This window comes from Mesocricetus auratus, unplaced genomic scaffold, assembly GCF_017639785.1.
Source record: "Mesocricetus auratus isolate SY011 unplaced genomic scaffold, BCM_Maur_2.0 Super-Scaffold_100054, whole genome shotgun sequence".
NCBI classification, from domain to species: Eukaryota; Metazoa; Chordata; class Mammalia; order Rodentia; family Cricetidae; genus Mesocricetus; species Mesocricetus auratus.
Window position 1 is genome coordinate 2,934,762 of NW_024429231.1, and position 21,468 is coordinate 2,956,229.

The following is a 21,468-nucleotide window of genomic DNA, read 5'->3' on the forward strand; positions in this document are numbered from 1 at the left end:
CCACATGGTTCTAAGTTTGACCTTGTCCTGTTGTTACTTTCTCCCCAGATAAAAGCTGAGGACGATCAGCCCCTCCCTGGGGTCCTCTTATCCCTCAGTGGCGGTGTGTTTCGTTCTAACCTCCTGACCCAGGACAACGGTGTTCTGACGTTCTCAAACTTGGTAAGGCTGTGCTCCGCAGCCCCCAGTGGGACGTGGCGCAGGTGTGTGTCTGGGCAGCCTGAGGACGGCTTCGGTGTAGCACACTAGGGCTCTCTCTGCTGATGGTCCGTGTGGTGTCGTACATGTGCTTGTCTCACGCAGTGTCACCAGCCGCTGACACGGCAGCTCCTCCCTAGGCGGCCCTCTGTTTTCCACAGCGGCGTTTGCCTGTCTCTGGGGTTCACGAAGTGCACATGCATTGACGGCTCTTCCGGAGTGAAGTGGGGTTATCACGGGCTTGCTACAAGGCACCTAGAGGTGCCCAGCCTCTGCTCACAACCTGCTGCTTGTTTGCCGAGTCATTTCCGGCTGTTTGTGTCGGTTCTCATCCTTTTAAAGTTCAGGCATGGCTCCTGCTTTCTTGAGGTGCTCAGGTGGTGGCCGCAGCTCCCTGTCTGTGCCTTGCAGAGATAGGGAGGCTCTGATGCTCTGTCCTGATTGTGCCTCACTGTGACTTGACGCCATTCGCAGTGTGGCCGCCGTCTTGACTGTGACTGTGTCTTGGCAGAGCCCTGGCCAGTACTACTTTAAACCCATGATGAAGGAGTTCCGCTTTGAGCCGTCCTCGCAGATGATAGAAGTGCAGGAGGGGCAGAACCTGAGGATCACCATCACTGGCTTCCGGACCGCCTACAGGTACGTGTCCTCCCCAGGCTGCAGGTGGGGCACCCCAGACTGCACATTGGCTGGGTTTGGGGAGGGATTTGAGACCCTGCTCTTCCTTGAGATGTAGAGATGACTGCTGCCCTCTTTCCATGGCCCACTTCCTGCCTTCCTTCCAGTGTCTCCCCTCCTTCCATACGTCACCTGCTGCCTACTCACCAGCATACTTTTTGAAAAACTGGTCTTTGGAAGCCTAGTGCCATGTATATGAATATAAGATATACATATATTTTAAGTGTTTTAAATATGATTACATTTTTAAGAGGAGGAACTATAATAACTCAAGTAGAACTTGCAAATGTTGGAAGAGGGTAGACAATGGAAAATTACCTTTCTTGACTGGCATGGTGGTGCACACCTTTAATCTGAGACACAGGCCAGTAAATCTTTGAGTTTTGAGGCCAGCCTGGTCTACATAATGAGTTCCAGGACAGCCGGGGCTACATGCAGAGACCCTGCCTCAAAAAAGCCCAAATCAAATGGAACCAAAGCAACAACAAATCCCACCAAATAAACAAGCAAACAAACAAACAAACAAATAAATAAATGGTCTTTCTATTCTTGCCTCCTTGATTCCCCCTCCCCTTCCAGGAGGCATCCAGGGTCTCTATTTCTTCTCAGTACTTGCAGATGCTTTGTGCACATTCTTTTTTTTTTTTTTTTTTTTTTTTTTTTTTAGTTTTTCGAGACAGGGTTTCTCTTTATTATTTTGGAGGCTGTCCTGGAACTCGCTCGGTACACCAGGCTTGGTCTTGAACTCACAGAGATCTGGCTGCCTCTGCCTCCCCAGTGCTGGGATTAAAGGCGTGCGCCACCAATGCCCAGCGGTTTGTGCAAATTCTAACTGCAGTTGAGTGGATACCCACTGTGTACAGAAGTACAGATGATGTATGTGTACACATACATGCATGCTTACATAGGTTTACAAAAGTACTTTGGATGAAGGGTAGTCAAGATTAGGTGTAGAATAATGGACCATTTCAACCGATTGTGGGGAATGAAAATCCTTGTGAGTTATTTACATCAAGTTTAAATTAAAGATTAGCAAGGATGAAGGCAGTGTAGTCCCTATGCTATAGTCTCTTGGAGTGGCCTTCCAGATGTTGCAGTGTGTCCTGCTGGAGAGCCTGGCCACTGAAGTGTGCCCACGAGCAGTTCTGCCCGTGGCCTTGGAGAGAAGACTGGAGACGCCTCACTCTGTGTCTTCTCTGGTCCCACCAGCTGCTATGGCACAGTGTCATCTTTAAATGGAGAACCAGAGCAGGGCGTGGCAGTGGAGGCTGTGGGACAGGAGGACTGCAGCATCTATGGAGAAGACACCGTGACAGATGAGGAGGGAAAGTTCCGGTTACGTGGACTGCTGGTGAGGCTGTGTGCTTTGTTGGGCGTTTCCCTCTGCTGTCCGTGGTGTCCCTGGGGGATAGCATGGGTTGACAGGATGGAAGCGGGACTCTAGAATCCATGCCCTGCTTTAGCTGACATGGTATGGTTTGCTCTGTGGGAAGATAAGGCCTCTAAAGGGGGATTGCTGTAGCTTTGCCTGGCGCTGAGTGCTTGTGGCACATCCCAGGGCTTTGAAACCGAGGGTCTGTGAGTGACTGGCTGGGGTGCTGGACAAACAGCAGACAGAGCTGGGGGCGCAGGTGAGGTCAGAACTGGGGGCGCAGGTGAGGTCAGAGCTGGGGGCACAGGTGAGGTCAGAACTGGGGGGCACAGGTGAGGTCAGAGCTGGGGGCGCAGGTGAGGTCAGAGCTGGGGGCACAGGTGAGGTCAGAACTGGGGGGCACAGGTGAGGTCAGAGGTGGGGGGCACAGGTGAGGTCAGAACTGGGGGGCACAGGTGAGGTCAGAACTGGGGGGGCACAGGTGAGGTCAGAGCTGGGGGGCACAGGTGAGGTCAGAACTGGGGGCACAAGTGAGGTCAGAGCTGGGGGCACAGGTGAGGTCAGAACTGGGGGCACAGGTGAGGTCAGAGCTGGGGGGCACAGGTGAGGTCAGAACTGGGGGGCTCAGGTGAGGTCAGAGCTGGGGGCACAGGTGAGGTCAGAGCTGGGGGGCACAGGTGAGGTCAGAACTGGGGGGCACAGGTGAGGTCAGAGGTGGGGGGCACAGGTGAGGTCAGAACTGGGGGGCACAGGTGAGGTCAGAACTGGGGGCACAAGTGAGGTCAGAGCTGGGGGGCACAGGTGAGGTCAGAACTGGGGGCACAGGTAAGGTCAGCTCCACATTACACAGCTGTGAGTATAAACAACATTGCCAAGTGGTTAGAACCTTTAAAAGAGAAGCCCCCAAATCATAGGTATTTCGATGACAAAATTCCTTGAGCACTGTCTCTCAGCTTCAATTCCTGATTTTTGATGCGAACTAGTTAAGAAGCCTTGACCCATGACTTCACTGTATGGCACAAAGGAGCCCTGTCCCTGGGGCCACGAAGCCACGACCCTTGCCTTTGGGTGGGTGTTGCCCTCTTCCTGGGGTTGAAGCTACTCACACATTCATCTGCTCACTGGTCCCCAACAGGACCCTGTGTCTTCAGTCATCTGTGTGGTGACGTGAGAATACTGCCCTGGCAGCATGCGTGTCACCTTGTTTTCCCAGGGTCCTGCTGGCCCGGCCTGTTCTAGATTCCCAGCTAACACATTGGATTTCATTAAACGGAACTTCTCCATGGTGATAATTCCACTGATGCTCCCCCCCTCCCCACCGGAGTTAACTCCTTGGCACTCCTTCAGTGGCTTGCTCTGGAGGCAGCGTGGGCCTCCACATGGAGGCCTCACTCACTCCACGGGAGTCTTCAGTGGTTTGCCCTTCTCCAGAGCAGGGCAGGCTGGAGAGGCTTTCTTAGATGTGGGATCTCACCTCCACTTAGGAGCACGCTCACTTCACCTCACTGGCCAGGGTGCCAGCGGAGACATCCCTGGACAAAGCTGCACCTTTAGACATGGCTGTTCTTTCAGCTAGGGCTGTGTCATGGCCAGAATCAAGCTGAAGAGGAACGTGTTTTATTTTGCTTATCCATCATTCACTGTTCATCATCAAAGGAAGTCAGGGCAAGAGCTGATGCAGAGGCAGTGGAGGGGCGCTGCTTCCCTGGCACTTTCCTGCTGGCTTAGTGGATGTACCTGAATGCACTGATATTTCAGCTATCGTCTGTGGCCCCATGGCCCTGCAGGCAGCGCCCTGCCAGCCAGCCAACCCACAGCGTGGAGGATTTCCACTCCTGAGACCCTGTCTCTGCCGCTGCTATGATATGTGGGTTTAAACTAAGTCTCTGTCTACCAAGGAAGATTCAGAAGTCAGATGTGGGGTCGTGAAAACCTGCTAGGTCAGAGAGGCTGAGACGCAGCCAGCTGACCTTCCTTTTTGGCTGGAGACCCAGAAAGAGACCTGTCTTTCCAAAAAGAAAAACAGCAAAACTCCCATGTCCCACCCTATTCCGTCCTGTGCTCCTCTATCCATTTCCTGGCTCCTCCGGACTCCGTGTGGCTAATACCTGTAAACTAGTTGCTGACTCTGCCCCCTGAACCGAGGTTGCTTTTATTTAATCAAATGCAAACTCAGGGTTCCTACTGTGATTGACTGTCCCATAACACTTCCCCCTGGCTTGCTCAGCCTGCTTTCTTTCCTTTTTTTTTTTCTTTTCTTTTTTCCTGAGACAGGATTTCTCTGTAGGTTTGGAGCCTGTCCTGGAACTCTGTTGGAAGACCAGCCTGGCCTCGAACTCACAGAGAGATCCGCCTGCCTCTGCCTCCTGAGTGCTGGGATTAAAGGCTCAGCCTGCTCTCTTATAGCATCCAGGACCACAAACCCAGGGGTAGCACTGCCCACGATGACTGGGCACTCCCCCATCAATCACTAAGAAACTGCCCTGCAGAATCGCCTGCAGGCAAATCTCATGAGGGCATTTCTCTACCTGAATGACTCCAGCGTGTGTCAGATTGTCACAGCTGGGCAGCACATCTGCCAAAGGCTGTAGCAAATCCTTGGGACAGCCAGCCAAGGACTGAGAGGGGTTGTGGTCTGGCCTGGCCTGGCAGTGGCTACTATCTCCAGACTTAATAGAACCATCTCTCCTCTCTTTGAGTCTCATCCCCTCAAGGTGCAGATAACTGACTAGAACCTTCTGGGCCTACTTGAACACCATCTAATTGTGGTCTTACCTTTAACTGGCTTCACAGTGTTTTATTCTTAATGTTTTACTTATTCTTTGAGAATTTCATGACAGATTTTGGTCATATTCTTTCCCTTCCTCCAACTCTTCCCAGGTCGTCTCTTCCTACCCTCCAACTCTTCCCAGGTCGTCTCTTCCTACTGCTACTTAATTTTATTTTTTTTTTTTTTGTCTCTTCAAAAAACCCCTCCAAAAGTTGAAATAAAGCATGCGCCTCAGTTTGTGTTGGCTGAGTAGTCCTGGGCACAGGGCCTGGCCTGGAGCGTGGTTGATGTGCTCAGTGGCACTTTCCCTTATCCCAAAACTTTCAAGTACAAAGAGCTTCTTGGTTGTGCGTGGGTGTTTGGCCCACGAACTACATGCTGAGTTTTTGTCTGGTCTAAGCTGCAGGTCTTACGCGTGCTGTCATAGTCTCTGAGTTCATGCTGTTTCCTTGAAGTCATATACTACCCCTTTTCTACACAGGCCTCTGGGCACTGAGGGAGGACTGTCAGGTAGACATCCCATTTAGGGCTGAGTACTCAAATCTCTCACTCTCCAGTTTGCAGCTGTGGATTTCCATGTGAATTAACATCTGCAGCAAGAAGTTTCTCAAGTGTGAGGCTAGTGGGGCTATAACAGGGTGTCATCAGGAGTCATTTTATTACTATGTTCATTTACATTAGGATAGTAGGTTTCCCCTAGGACCTGTGACTGTCTACTCTCAAGGTCTTAGCTCTTTTAGCAGTGTCAGGTATGGATTCCATGTTGTGGAACAGGCCTTAAATCCAAAAATAGATAAAATAACACAAAAAGGTGATTGGTTACTCCTGTACCATTGGTGCCACTTTTGTTATTGTAGCTCGCAGGGTTCGCAGTTAGGTGAGACTGATGACTACTTTTCTCCTCTGGTATTGTTACAGCGCCATAGCCAGTGGGGGGATGCTTCCAGGTGAGTCTCTATGTTCAGTCACATGGTATCTTAGCAATAGCTTCATACCATCAAGTTGTAGAAGGTAACCAATATCGTTGGTATAATATTTGTGGGTCTGTCTTTGGCACAGTGTATTTATTTTATTAAGTAAAAAAAATTATTGTTTTTTTTTAAAGATCTCATGTGCTCTTTGTAGAATTCAAACAACATATAAAAAAGAACATGACCCTAAAAGGGAAAATGGCCGGAGGCTGCCGTAGGGGCCTGAGGCCCGCACTCTGTCTGTGCAAACAGCAATGCTCAGCTGCATAGCAGTAGGAGAGCAGAGCTCTGCTGTCCAGCCTGTGCTGGAATAAAAGTAGCTGTCCCCCCTGGGTTTTCCTGAGACCTTAACCCAGTGCTTCGGAACTTGACCCTAGAACTGTGCTTTTGGTGGCTGGAAGTTGATATCAGAGCTTTTTCAACAATGTTTTTGGTTCTGTAAATATGAGTGATGAACAGACATAAATAAGAACATTTAAATTTTCTTTTCTTTTGAAGAAAAACGGCCTCATATCCTGCTTGCCTGAGGTCCTGTTCATTGTAAGGCTTGGCAGTGTGGTTCTGGTGGTCAGTGGACCCATGTATAGGTTGAGGCTGGGTGAGCACAGGGAGGAAGAGTCTAGAGGAATAGAGACAATTCAGGAAACGAGTCACCCTCAGTCCTCTGTGAGTCAGGAAATATGAGTGAGCTGAGCTGGAGGACAGTACAGCACGGATGGTGTCTTGTCGCCAGCATGCATCTGAAAGGGTCTCCTTGGAAAGTGGACAGGTGCCGACTGGGAACAGAGACGTACTGTGCAGTGACCACTCTCGGGTCACGTGTGTGTGACAACCTTACAGAGAAGTAACGCCTGGTGTCTTCGTAGCCAGGGTGCATGTACCATGTGCAGCTGAAGGCAGAAGGCAATGACCACATCGAGCGGGCCCTGCCCCACCATCGGGTGATTGAGGTAAGCATGGCTCCTGCCGAGGCTGGGCTGTGGCTCCCCTGATCTGAGACCCTTTAGTGCTCCTCCAGGGGTAGGGTTGTAAATCCCATCAGATAGTATCCTCTTTTTGGTGTGGTATGCCTAAGCGTGGGGGTATACACTTAGGATGATGTGGGTAGAAGCCATAGGTGGGTGTCAGACATCTTTCTTGATGGCTCTCTGTTTTCTGAGGTAGAGTCTCTTGCAGAACCTGGAACTCACAGATTAAGCCAGCTTGGCCAGCCAGCTTGCCCTGGGAATCCTGTGTCCCCTTCCTGAGTACTGGGGTTACAGGTTGGCCACAATGCCCACCTGTTATACATGGCTTCTGGGGATCCAAACTTCAGACCTGTTCAGTCCTGATGATACTTATACAACAAACATCATCTCCATAACCCTTAGAAGTTCTTTTTTTTTTTTTTTTGGTTTTTACGAGACGGGGTTTCTCTGTATTGTTTTGGAGGCTGTCGGTCCAGCCTGGCCTCGAACTCACAGAGATCCACCTGCCTCTGCCTCCCGAGTGCTGGGATTAAAGGCGTGCGCCACCACTGCCTGGCTAGAAGTTCTTTTTAAAAAACTGTTCAGTATTTTTTAATCGTATTCATTCCCCTTCCTTCCCTCCTAATTCCCTCCAAATTCATGTCTTTTTATTTCAGTGGCCCACTGAGTCAGTACTGTGCATACACATATGAATGTGTGGCTGTCCCCTAGAGCAGGGCTGCCTGGCAGTGGCCACACCCCCAAAGGGAAGCAACCCTCCCTTCCCCAGGAGCCAGCAAATGCACCCATCTACGCTGCAGCCCTGACTATACCCCATCTACACTGCAGTGTTGACTGTACCCCATCTACACTGCAGTGTTGACTGTACCCCATCTACGCTGCAGTGTTGACTGACTGTACCCCATCTACGCTGCAGTGTTGACTGTACCCCATCTACGCTGCAGTGTTGACTGTACCCCATCTATGCTGCAGTGTTGACTGACTGTACCCCATCTATGCTGCAGTGTTGACTGTACCCCATCTACGCTGCAGTGTTGACTGTACTCCATCTACGCTGCAGTGTTGACTGACTGTACCCCATCTACGCTGCAGTGTTGACTGACTGTACCCCATCTACGCTGCAGTGTTGACTGTACCCCATCTACGCTGCAGTGTTGACTGTACCCCATCTACGCTGCAGTGTTGACTGTACCCCATCTACGCTGCAGTGTTGACTGTACCCCATCTACGCTGCAGCGTTGACTGTACCCCATCTACGCTGCAGCGTTGACTGTACCCCATCTACGCTGCAGCGTTGACTGTACCCCATCTACGCTGCAGCGTTGACTGTACCCCATCTACGCTGCAGCGCTGACTGTACCCCATCTACGCTGCAGCGCTGACTGTACCCCATCTACGCTGCAGCGCTGACTGTACCCCATCTACGCTGCAGCGTTGACTGTACCCCATCTACGCTGCAGCGTTGACTGTACCCCATCTACGCTGCAGCGTTGACTGTACCCCATCTACGCTGCAGCGTTGACTGTACCCCATCTACGCTGCAGCGCTGACTGTACCCCATCTACGCTGCAGCGCTGACTGTACCCCATCTACGCTGCAGCGTTGACTGTACCCCATCTACGCTGCAGCGTTGACTGTACCCCATCTACGCTGCAGCGCTGACTGTACCCCATCTACGCTGCAGCGCTGACTGTACCCCATCTACGCTGCAGCGTTGACTGTACCCCATCTACGCTGCAGTGTTGACTGTACCCCATCTACACTGCAGTGTTTACTGACTGTACCCCATCTACGCTGCAGTGTTGACTGACTGTACCCCATCTACGCTGCAGAGTTGACTGACTGTACCCCATCTACGCTGCAGTGTTGACTGTACCCCATCTACGCTGCAGTGTTGACTGTACCCCATCTACGCTGCAGTGTTGACTGTACCCCATCTACGCTGCAGTGTTGACTGTACCCCATCTACGCTGCAGTGTTGACTGTACCCCATCTACACTGCAGTGTTGACTGTACCCCATCTACACTGCAGTGTTGACTGACTGTACCCCATCTACACTGCAGTGTTGACTGTACCTCATCTATCAGTGTTTTACTGCTGCCTTTCTTACCCTCTTACATTCTTTCCATGGTGGCCCCAAGTCTTGGAGTGGTGGAGGGAGCTGATGTGGATGTCCTGTTTAGGCATGCACACTCAGTCATCGCTGTTCTCAGGACTTCAGTTAGCTATGAGTCTCTCCATGAACCACCGCCCACTGCAAAAATAAGTTTCTCTGGCCAACATTAAGAGCAGCATAGATCTAGGGGCATAAACGTAAGTGTTCAGAAGGCAGTTTGGCAATGTGACTTCTTGGTAAAACAGTAATAGTGGGTTCTCCTCTCAGCTATGGGCTTTTGACCTATGTCATTCACAGGAAGTGACTCAGACACCATTAAAGTGGTAGTCGTCTCTCTGGCTTCTGTAGAGGCCTGAAGGCATTTGCCATAGAGTGGTGGGCTTTATAGGACTTGCTGACCTGGGAACTGGGTTGATGGCTTCTGCCATTTGAAACAGCTAGGCGGCTGCTGCTCACACCGGAGCTTCATGGTTTGACTTGCCATGCTGGGGGCTCAGGCTCTTGGGCAGCAGTGCAGTCAAGCATGTCTGAAAGAGTAGCAGACAAGACAGATGCTCAGTGCAGCCCTCTCTCCAGGTTGGGAACAATGACGTGGATGACGTGAACATCATCGTCTTCCGGCAGATCAATCAGTTTGACTTGAGTGGAAATGTGATCACGTCTTCTGAGTACCTCTCCACCTTGTGGGTAAGACCAGAGCCTCCAGAGGCGTTTGTCTGTCATGTCAGACACAGGAGACACGTCTGTTCCGGACGCCTCTGCCTTTAGCTTGCTTGCTACAGAGGGAACTGGATTTGGAGCTGATTATTGAGCAATGGGGGAAGAGTTCAGTTTGGGGTGGCAAAATGTCAGCCCTCAGCACAGCAGGGTGCCCACCGAGGGACAGTTTCAGACAATGCACCTCATACAGTTTGTTCTCCGAGTCTGCGTGCTAAGCAAGGCAGCCTGGGAGCTGCTCATCTTGCTGTCTTGGCCACACATAACACTCCCATGTCCCTTGGTTCTCTACTTTAAAGCTAGAACCTTGGACATGGTGACTTGAACCTATCTCCCAACTCTGACAAAATCCACTGGGAATGTAGAGCTTTTATAAAAAGGCCTATGGCCTCTGGGAGAGTTAGTGGTTTGCCCCAGGGTCTGGGTAATATGCTTAGAACACAGTGACTTGCTCTTGGCACCTTTAGTTGGGACCAGATAGCATCTGTGTGGGGTGGGTAGATAGTATCAGGATGCCCTGACGGTGAGTGTGAGCTGAATGGTCACACTCCTGCCAGGGAGGGGCTGGTGCAGGGGTGAGTAAGGATAGCACCGTGGCCTAATGCCACCTGGCTGTTGCTATGCTAGAATTTTGGCCTAGAGTTCAAATTGCTTTCCAATTTTTTTAAAAAAGCTAGAAATCAGAGTCAGCTGAAATCACTTATTTTTTAATGAATTAAAATTTACCTGCAATTCTGAATGCAGCCAAAGAGTCTTAGGCATGGCCTGGAGGCAGGCAAGGGGGAGCTTTCACAGCCTCTGCCATGGGCTGGGACTGTGGCTCCTTCCTGTACCCAGCGAATGGTAGAGAGGCTGGCACTGCACCTGCAAATCAGCATAGAACTAGAGCTGGTCAGGAAGCGTGTAGGACCAAAGGCACAGCACACACTTCCAGTTGAGTTAGGTCACACGGTGAGGTGGCTACATGCAGACCCTTCCGCCTGGCGGTATTGTTTACGGAGTGCTTACTGCACACTCGGCACGGGGAGGCTGATTTTTCACTCTTTGTCATGATGGCATTAACGACTGTTTAAAATCTGCCTGAACTTGCCCTCTGCATTGCTCACGCTGGAGTCTTAGGGTTGAGCTGTAGCCTGAAGCCTGTTTTGGGAGGGATCGGTCACATCAGCCCCATCTTCCCATCCTGCCTGAAAGAAGCTGTCCCTTGTGAGTGACGTCACTTCAGGGTCATAAGCGCTGCCCTCTTCCTTTCTGCCCCCAGGTAAAGTTGTACAGAAGCGAGAATCCTGACAACCCTGTCCAGACAGTGTCGCTGGGCCAGTCCCTCTTCTTCCACTTCCCACCGCTGCTCCGAGACGGCGAGGTAACGCCAGCCCGTGCACTCAGGCCTCATTAGTGACAGTCTGAATGCCACCCTGCAGACATGTGCCCTCTCAGGCAAAGGAGGGTGGGCTCTGCAGGCGTGAGCTCTCAATCCATTGCTTTCCTGTCTACAAGAGATATAAATATTTCTAGCAGGAGGTTTTGGAGAGAAATTAAAGCCATCAGACATAATCCCAGCTTGCAGGAGTAAGGAGTAAGAGGGTGTTAATTGATTTCCTTTGGGTCTTTTTCAGTGTGTGTGTTAGAGAGTATAGTTAATGTGCGATTCAAAGCTGCCGTGGTTCTGCCCGATGCTCGTGATCTGTGCTCTGCAGGGAAGAGCCTGCTGTCATCTGCTCTTTCGTTACGTGCTGCCCAGCTGCTGTCCATGGCTCCGCTGTTGGGAAATGTCATAATTGAACCAGGGCATCCTTACTCTTAGTGCTCCGGACCCGCTGCCCATCCTTCTCTTGGACTTGCCTCTTTCTCTCTTGTGTGACGAGCCTCTTGCTGTTCTCAGGTTTTCCACTATTATTAAGGATTGAACAAGGCCTCCCACGTGTCTGGCAAGCTCTGTTCCACCAAACGGCATCCCGTTCCCTGTCTGGCAATCACAGTGTGTCTAAGTGGCACCCTCTGGCTTTCTGAGCTTTGGCCTGGGTGTCTGTCCTCCACCCCAGAGTTGTCAGTTACTGACTGGACTGCTTTGTAGAGAACTTGGTTTCCATGGCTTCAGCTTGGGGTTATTCTCTGTGAGCCTAGTGTGTGGCACTCTATCCTGTGCTTCTTACTACCCCGATGGGGCTGCTGCACAGGACCCGTTTGTGTGTATACTAGTGGAAGCTGTCAGGGAGCTTGAGGTTTCTGCCCACTCTCTCCACACGGTGTTACTCCCTATCTGTGAAATAGGGGCGGTCACCCCATCCTTCCCATAGTCACGGTCAGGGTGCCAGAGTTTGACACAGGCCTCGGTTTTCACCCCGAGCATGGTAGAAATCCCACTTTTCTAGAACTTGCTGGTTAAGTCACATCCCAAGCACCCAGTCTTGTTTTACACTAGTGCCGGCTCCCACGCGGTCCCATCACCCCCCCTTTCATTAGAATCACTTGTAAGAACTGCGCTTGAAGCTGGTTCTACAAGGACTGTAATCCCCCAGGTTGGGTATGCTCACAAAGAAGTGCTGTGGCCATGGCGGTCTTACCAGGAGACGCAGGCCCGGAGCCACTGGAGGCCCAGAGCTGGAGGCCCGAGGCCCTTACAGCCTGAAAGTGACTTTGGGTTGGACGCACACACTTGTGGCTTCTTTACAAACCACAAAATGCTGTGCACGGCTGCTTGCCCTGAGCTGTCTATCCTACACCAACAGAACTACGTCGTGCTTCTGGACTCCACGCTCCCCAGATCCCAGTATGACTACGTCCTGCCGCAAGTGTCTTTCACTGCCGTGGGCTACCACAAGCACATCACTCTGGTTTTTAATCCCACGGTAAGTAGGTGTGGAGTTGTTTTTGTTTTTAAATACCCACAGCTGGAGGCATGAGCGCAGGACTCCCAAGGGTTGTTTTCCCATCTTAGATTTCTCTGGACACCTTTCTTCCATCCCCTGCACTGGTGCCTGTTGTGGGAAATGTCATGGGAGGGCCGAATTGCTCAGGCCAGAGGCTTGGGGTTTGAGGGAGAGGAACACAGTTTCCCATGACCATTGCGGTCCTTCATCAGGACACTGTGGTCTATAGCAACAACCGCAGCTTCATAGGCAGTTCAGGGGACACGGGGTAAATAAATGACAGCAGGCATGCATGCAGGACAGCCTCAATAATTTGACAAGTACATTGCAAGGGAAAACAGCAAACAGGTTGACCAGATGCCCACAGGTGAAGAACCTGACCAATTTTCAGTCTGTATATAGGCGGCTTCCAGGTGCCCAAAAAAGCTAGTGTGTGTGCGTTCTGCATTCAGGGGACCATTTAGCTGGTTTGGGAGCTTGTGTGTGGTGGCGTCACTGTGAACTTAACAGAGACGTCAGTGGTGCAAGTTCCAGGCCCAAGCTCAGTTTGGGGGCCGAGAGTGGAGCCCCAGAGGCTGCATTACAAAAGGGAAGTCATGCCGTTGAGATGCCTGGGGATTGCTAGATTTCATAGCTGCTGTTCTCGTGTGGAGGCACCGTGTGTCTCAGTGTGTTCAGGCTGCTAAAGTCCACGTTAGAGCAAACAGCAGCTGCTCCTCGTAGTTCCAGAGGCTGGGATTGGAGATTCCGCTGGCAGATACAGGGGATGACCAGATCCACTCTGCTCCATAACGGATGTGCTCTAGCTGTGTCTTGTACCACAGATGGGCGAACCAGTTCCTCTCAGCCTTACTTACCTCCTAAAATCGGTGTCCCCAGGGCCTTCTATCAGTATGTCACATTGGTTTCACATGTGACAGACAGGTCTCCACCGGGAAACTGGGGCGAGTGTGTCCAGCACATTCCTGGTGTGGACATGCAGCCGGCCACATTGTCTGCTCTGCCCGAGTGCTTTTGAGTCAGTCTGTCTTTGCAACTGACAGAGGGGAGTTGCTTAGTCAAGGGTGTGCAGGGCTGGGCATGTAGCCCCGCTGATGGAGAGAGTCCTTGTCTAGCACATACAGAGCTCTGAGTTGGATACCCAGCCCGCAGCAGCCAGGCGTGCTGGTACAGGCTTTTAGGAGGTAGTGGCAGGAAGGTCAGAGGTTCAAGGTCATCCTTAGCCAGCGTGAGTTCATCTGTATGGTAAAAGAAAGTTGTTGGTCACTGGTGTCTCCTTGGGCCTGAGTTCTAGATCGGAGTCTCAGGGGTTTAGGGGACTCAGGTGATTCACACCCATACCCCTGTTGGTTTCTTTTTGGATAGCAAGGGATTATGGGTAACCTTGGGTACCCGTGTGGGTGGTGGTTGAGTGGGTGGAAGCTCTGGGTAACAGAGTTGATGAGTGTGAGAACTTACGAGAACTCTTGGCGCTATTGCAGAGGAAGCTACCTGAGCAAGACATCGCACAAGGGTCCTACATTGCCCTGCCCCTGACACTGCTGCTCCTGTTGGCGGGCTACAATCATGACAAGGTAGGGAACGCAGGAGTCAGGAGACAGACCCCGGGAGTGTGCCCAGTGTCCCAGAAGTTATGGGAGGTTAAGGTTGGAGGGGGCCAGGATCCCTGTGTCTCATTTGAGGGTTAACACCAGTGACATCATTTCTAATCCTTAGGCTCAGCTCATGCCCTGGAGAGAGGTGACACCTCTGGGGTGGAGTCTCCCTGTCAGAGTTCTGCAGGCACTGGAGTGTGCATAGCAGAGGCCGCTCACTGCCTGTGAGGGCAGAGCTACCCAGGTGTCTCATGGTCTCTCTCATTCCAGCTCATTCCTTTGCTGCTGCAGCTGACGAGTCGTCTCCAGGGAGTCAGAGCCCTTGGCCAGGTGGCCTCTGATAGCAGTGGCCCAGAGGACATAAAGAGACAAACCAAGAAACAGAAGACCAGACGCACGTAAGGAAGAAAGGCCTGTCCCCTGCAGATGGCGCAAGCAGGGCTGCCACCTGCCTGGGACAAAGGCTCACGCTCCTTCACTTCAGGCAGGCCCTGGGCCCTGTGACCCTCTGGTGTCCTGCCTGCCTGTCCTCTCCTGTGTAGCCCTGTGGTGCAATGCGGCGAATGGACTCTCCTGTCACCCTGCTGAACACAATTTATTTTCTGAGTTGAAGATAATTTATTATTATTATTTTTGTCAGAGAAGTATTTAAGCTGGTGGCGTGAGAACATAATTCCTATCTTCCACATTCGTTTGCAAGAAGAGTCCAGTAAACATGGCGTTTGTCTTGATAGTGAAGCACCTGCTGGACTTTCCCCAAACTCCCCTCTGCACTTGGCCCCCTGGAAGCTGCAGCAGCATCTGTCCACGCCAGAAAGACCTGTCGAGAGCTGGAATGAATAAAGTCACCCACTCATTTGTGTTGTAGCTCATCTCCTATTCTTCAGGGCCTTGGCACGGTGCTGGGTACATGCAGAGTGTGTGGGCATTCATCCAGTGACCGCAGAAGTCATGCGGATATGGCGTAGCCAACCTGTGGGCAAGCTCAGGGGACAGTGATTCCTCTGGGGTGCATATTCTATAATCTAGAGAAGCCAGAAAGACTCCGCCGTAGTGCTAGGCTGTAAAATTTACTTGTGCGTGCGTGCGCGCGTGCGTGTGTGTGTGTGTGTGTGTGTGTGTGTGTGTCTGTGCTCTATCAATTGGCCACTTGACATAGACCATGTGGGTTTGCTTGCTGCCTGCATAGGGCTGGTAAGCCACACCGGCCCCGGGACAGATGAGATGTAATCCACATCCAGTGTGTTTCTAACTCTCTCCAAGTGGACACCACCCTTAAAGTTTAATGGGGCTTTTTACTGACACAGTGTAGATGTTAATAGCTGTGAGAGACCATCAAATGTCAGTGGGCTCTGTTCAGCTCCAAAAGTGGCCATAATGTAGCAGCTTCTCCCTGTCACTCGTGGGCCACCGTTGGCGTTGGCTCAGTCCGCTCTTTCAGTCCATTTGACAGCAGGGCTTGTCCTGCTCTGACTTTCTGCGTTTGCTGGGGGCAGAGCACCAGTTCCCCATGGGAAGTAAGCTCTCTGTCCAGTGGATTGTGAATGCACAAACGTGTGACACACTGTTGACGAGACACGTAGCTGTGTTAGACTTCGGATGGCCAGGGAATACAGCTCAGCTGGTAGAGTGCTTGCCTAGCATTCACAAGGCTGAGCTCCATCCTCAGCACTGTCCAGAAAGGCATGGGGTGCACGCCCTGTAATCCCAGGGAGGCGGAGGCGGGAGGAGCAGGAATTCAGGGTCATCCTTAGCTACATAATGAGTTTGAGGCCAGCTTGGGCTACTCGAGAAAATGCTTCCTGGTCTTTCCTGTTTGGGGATTGGGGAGCATCCTCGTGCCTAACTCTAAGGACCAGATTGTTGGGAAGGAAGATTGATGAAGTAGAATGAACCAGCCGCCCTTCCTGGCTTAAACAGGCTCATTGTGTCTCCAGCGCCGAGGCTGCGGCAAGAGGATTGAGCGCTCAAAGCTATCTTGGCTTACAGGGGAGTTCACCAGTCTAGGTGACTTAGACCCTGTCTTAAAGGGTAAAACGAGGGCAGGGATGTAGCTCAGCACTCCGCATCCAGCGTGCTTGAGGCTGTGGGTTCTGTGCTGGGCCTTGCTGTGTGTCGTCCATGGACCGTGGGTGTCATCAGCCGGGTTCTGCAGTTAGCAATATGAACTTGCATCCAAGAGCCCCTAACCACTGTTCTGCCTGTTGTGTGCAGGCACAGTGACAGGTGGGTCACAACAGGTGCGAGTGGATGAGGATCTTCCATTGTCCGTCTGTCACACGAGTGAGCACCCAAAGCCAGGAAGAGACGCGCCCCTAAGGGCCAGAGTAGCCCCCGAGAAAGTTGGGCAAGTGCCGGGGAAAAGCGGGCTTAGTCACTGGTGGCTCATCTCAATTGTCAGCTTCCTGGGACTTGGAATCCCACAGAAACAATCTCTGCAGGACCTGGGTCAGCTCCCAGCACCCACATGCTGGTTCTCAACCACCTGTAACTCCAGTTATCTTCAGGGGCGAGAGGGCATAGGCATATATGCAGGTTAAAAAAAAAGACCCATATACATAAAACTAAAAAAAAAATCTGGGGTGAAGAGATGACTTAGCAGTTAAGAACACATACTGCTCTTCCAGAGGACCCCAAGTTTTGTTGCCAGTACTCACTGTGTGTGCAGGCAAGCGCCATGACCAGCAGAGTGTTATTCCAGAGGAGGCAACAAGGAAATTGAGTCCAGCACAACTCAGTAGCTGGTGTTGGTTCCAACTTCCAGAGTCTGACCACAAGGCATAGTAAAGCACAGTGCAATCTGGAAAAAGCTTCCTGGTGATAAGGAACAAAGCTTAGGACATGACCAAGTACAAGTGACATCGTCCGCTACTGACTAAGGAAGCCGGCTCAAGGGAGACGGTGCCCCAAGTGTCCGAGGGAGAGTAGCCCTGTAGATGAACAGGCTCAAGATAAGGGTCTGGGGAGCTGGTGTGGCCTGGCCTGGTCTCCAGGCTGTTAACCACGTCTGCTTCCAGCCTTCTCGGGTGTGGGGGGGGGGTTGGGGACACGACAACATCTCTCCCTTTGAAGAGACAACCGTGTGCGTTTAACATTCCTGGTTCCCCGAGCGCTTCTCGGTGAACACAAGGACCTCATGCCTCCTACAAGAACCCACACCTGGCTCCTTAGCCAGGGATTGGATGCCTCTGAGGGCACCTGTACTCACGTACACACCACACACAGGCACACAAGATCAAAAATAAAAAATGGAAGCTTGAAAATCTTTTTTCTTCTATCATTTTTTATTTTAATTTTAAATAGCTTGTTTTACATGTCAATCCCAGTTCCCTCTCCCTCCCCTCCTCCCACACTCGCCTCCTCCCCCCAGCGTCCCACCCTATTGCCAATTCCTTCCACATAGGGGATATCTAGAGTCTGTCATTTCACTCTGGGTAGGGTCCAGGCACTCCCCTAAGAGTCCAGGCTGAGAGAGCATCCCTCTTTGTGCTATGGGCACATGATGACTGTTTGTATTCCAGGGATAGACACTGATCCACTGCTCAGGGCCCCATAGGTTGCCCAGGCCTTCTCACTGACACTCACATTTGGGGGTCCAGATCAGTCCCATGCTGGCCTCCCCGCTGTTGGTCTGGGGGTCCAAGAGCTCTCCCCTGTTCAGATCAGCTGTCTCTGCTGGTTTTGCCAGCACATTCTTTGCCAATTTGCTCATCATTCCTCTCTCTCTGTCGCTGGGTTCCTTGGGTTCAGTTCAGTTCTTAATTGTGGGTGTTTGCCTCTGATTCCATCAGTCACTGGATGAAGGCTCCCGGATGGTTATAGACATCAAGTTCACTATCAGGAATGGGCATTCGAGGTGGTCTCTCCACTATTGCTTAGCTTGCCAATTGGTGTCATCCCTTTAGATCACTCGAGGTCACTCTGGTGCCTGATCTGTCTTCTAACCTATGATTCCCTCTACCCCCTATTCTACCCCCACCCACTCAACTTCCTGTTCCTCCATGACCTACTCTCTCTTCCTCTTCTCCCCCTCTCTTCTTCCCAGCTCCCACTCCCCCCCACCCCTCGCCGTTTGAAAATCTTTTTAAATCGTTTAAAAAGTTGGGTTCTTGGAGGATCTCACACACTGTGTTTGTCGATTATATGTGCTCCCCGCTTCTCGTCTACCTACCCCAACTTCCCTGCGTCCCCAACTTCATGTCTTCTTTGTAAAAAGCCTTGTTGGAGCTGCAGATACTCTAGTGTTTCCCTCATACCAAGGTGGGGTTTTACCATCGCGGAGCCTCCTCACAGCGAGATCAGAGCCCTAGTAATGTGCTGTGAGTACTCAAACAGTAGATGCCAAGACCAGAACGGCCAGTGAATGTTAGTTTCGCTATGACATGACAAAATGGAGGTCTTCTTGTTACCTTTCAATTATTGCCTTTTAAAAACCAGTTAGGACAGAGTGGCTCAGGTCAGCTTGCTGCGTACCAGCTGAGGCAGCCCTTTCTTCTCCCCGGCTCTTCGTTCATCTCTACCTGAGGGAGGGGCACTTGTCTAAAGGCTGAGGAGCTCAGGACCCAGACATTACATGCACCATTTATATCTCTTTCTGTGCGTTAACTGTTTCAGGACATTTGTGCAAAGCCACCACTCTGGCATCCAGCAAGCCTGGGTCTTTTCCTACCCAGGACAGAGACCTGTTTTCCCAACAGTGGGAGCCTGTTTCTGTCCCAGAACTAGAAGCAGGGCTTAACAAACAAAACAACAAAAAATGCCACAGGGAACATACTATCTTGAAAAAGGTAGACCGGGTTTTGTGGGGCCTGATGGTCAGTTTGAGATGTCTTTTTAAGAAAATGGTCTCAAGTGCTGGAGATCTCCGTTCTGATCCCAGCACACACAAGCAGCGCTGGACTTGGTGCTATGCATCTGCAGTGTGTCCCGGCTAAGATTCTCCGGTTTAGCAGTTCTGGTCTTTCCTCAAAGAGCAGCCCCGCCTTTGCCCTGGAGGGAGGCCTTGCAGTCTGAGGCAATAGGTAGCCTGCCCTTCTCAGCCTGGTCTACAGCCATCTTTGTCGAGATGGTGTGCGACAGAGGAGTGAGAGATGCCAGAGGAGAGTGGAGAAATGTCCCCAGCAGAAAGACTCTCCCAAGGAAACGGGAAATATAGGAACATGGTTTATTTGTGATGCGGTAAGAACCCAAAAGTATTAGGGGGAGAGGTCAAGCAGACTGCAGTTGGACCATCTTGCCACTTCTAAGACAAGAATGTTCTGGAAAGAAATGAGAAAGGAAAGATGTTCTGTGTAAACTGCAAGTTGAAAACAAGCCAAAGTGCATAGTTTGAATTTTCCTTGTGTGTGTTGTGTTTTCCTGTGTATGTTTGCACGGAGGGGCCAGAGAGCAACCTCACCTGTCATTCCTTAGTCACCCTCCACTTTCACCTTTTGAGACAGCACCTCTCACTAGCCGGGAACTCACTTATCAGGATAGGCTGCCCGTTGTCCCGTCCTAGTACAAGGAGAGCACACATTGCCTTTATAATAGGGCTGAGGGAAGCAGGATGAAGGCGTGGGGGGGGGGCAGGTGCTTGAGCGCAGTCCTGGGAGAGAGGGAGTCATAAAGCGAAGCAGGGCAACTGAGTGGCCGGAGAACACGGTCAGGAGCCAGGAGAGTGGGAATAGCTCCTGGAAGCAGCGGAGATTGCTTTGGAGTTAGGAGACGTCTGGGACCAGCTGGGGAGGCGGTGCACACCTGTAATTCCAGCACCTGGGGGTGGGGCGTAGAGCATGCCTGGTGTGTGCAAGCTGGAGAGCAAACCAGGGCTTCATGTACACCAGGTAGTGTTCTACCGGTTATACACTCGTTAACCCCAGCTTTTGTCTTAGTAAAGAATGACACGCATTCTCTGGGGAGGCAGCTTACTGCATATGCCATTTATTCCTAAGGGGAGAGGACAATTTTATTTTTTAACATTCAGCTGTGCTATTAATTCTCTAGTATGACTGTTCTCCAGTTTCTTCATGTGGGCACTTAGTGTTATAAACTTTCCTCTCAGCACTGCTTTCAAAGTATCCCATAAGTTTGAGTATGTTGTGTCTTCATTCTCATTGAATTCCAGGAAGTCTTTAATTTCTTTTTTATTTATTCCTTTACCCAGGGATGGTGCAATTGTGCATTGTTCAATTTCATGAGTTTGTAGGGTTTCTGCGATTTGTGTTATTGTTGAATTCTAATTTTAATGCATGGTGGTCTGATAAGATACAGGGGGTTATTCCAATTTTTTTGTATCTGTGGAGATTTGCTACGTTTCCTATTATGTGGTCAATTTTAGAGAAGGTTCCATGTGGCGCTGAGAAGAAGGTATATCCTTTTGTGTTTGGGTGGAATGTTTTATAGATGTCTGTTAAACCCAGTTGGGTCATAACTTCTATTAGTTCTTTTGTTTCTTTGTTAAGTTTCTGTCTGGAGGTCCTGTCTAGCGGTGAGAGCAGAGTGTTGAAGTCTCCTACTATTAGTGTGTGAGACTTTATGTGCAATTTGAGCTTTAGTAATGTTTCTTTCACGAATGTAGGTGCCTTTGTATTTGGGGCATAGATGTTTAAAAATGAGACTTCATCTTGATGGACTTTTCCTTTGATGAATATGAAATGTCCTTCTCCATCTCTTTTGATTGATTTTGATTTGAGGTCTAGTTTGTTAGATATTAGGATTGCTACACCCACTTGTTTCTTGGGTCTGGTTGATTGGAAAATCTTTTCCCAACCCTTTACTCTGAGATAATGTCTGTCTTTGATGTTGAGATGTGTTTCTTGTATGCAGCAGAAGGATGGATTCTGTCTTCGTATCCATTCTGCTAGTCTGTGTCTTTTTATAGCCAAGTTGAGGCCGTTGACATTGAGGGATATTAATGATCATTGATTGATGATTCTTGTTAGTGCTTGATTTGTTAGTGAAGTTATTTTGTGTAGTTTCTCCTCCCCTTTTCTTTTGGTGTTATGTGAAGTGGGATTATATATTGCCTGTGTCTTTGTGAGTGTAGTTATCTTCCTTGGATCTAGGTTTTTCTTCTAGCACTTTCTGTAGAGCTGGCTTCATGGATACGTATTGTTTAAATCTGGCTTTGTCATGGAATATCTTATTTTATCCATCTATGGTAATTGAAAGCTTTGCTGGATATAGCAGTCTGGGCTGGCATCTTTGTTCCCTTAGCGTTTGTAACATATC

General features: G+C 50.6%; 1 protein-coding gene across 1 annotated transcript in view; it reads left to right on the forward strand.

Moving 5' to 3' along the window:
- LOC101835890 (nodal modulator 1) overlaps positions 1–15,123 on the forward strand; it is a 52,648-nt gene extending 37,525 nt beyond the window's left edge. Inside the window, exons 23-31 of the mRNA XM_005084683.4 lie at positions 49–162; positions 710–837; positions 2,086–2,227; positions 6,856–6,939; positions 9,651–9,761; positions 11,053–11,154; positions 12,521–12,640; positions 14,143–14,235; positions 14,527–15,123. Coding sequence (XP_005084740.1) covers positions 49–162; positions 710–837; positions 2,086–2,227; positions 6,856–6,939; positions 9,651–9,761; positions 11,053–11,154; positions 12,521–12,640; positions 14,143–14,235; positions 14,527–14,658 — 1,026 coding nt within the window. The 3' untranslated portion in view covers positions 14,659–15,123. The remainder of the gene's footprint in view (positions 1–48; positions 163–709; positions 838–2,085; positions 2,228–6,855; positions 6,940–9,650; positions 9,762–11,052; positions 11,155–12,520; positions 12,641–14,142; positions 14,236–14,526) is intronic.
- Positions 15,124–21,468: the final 6,345 nt, after the last annotated feature.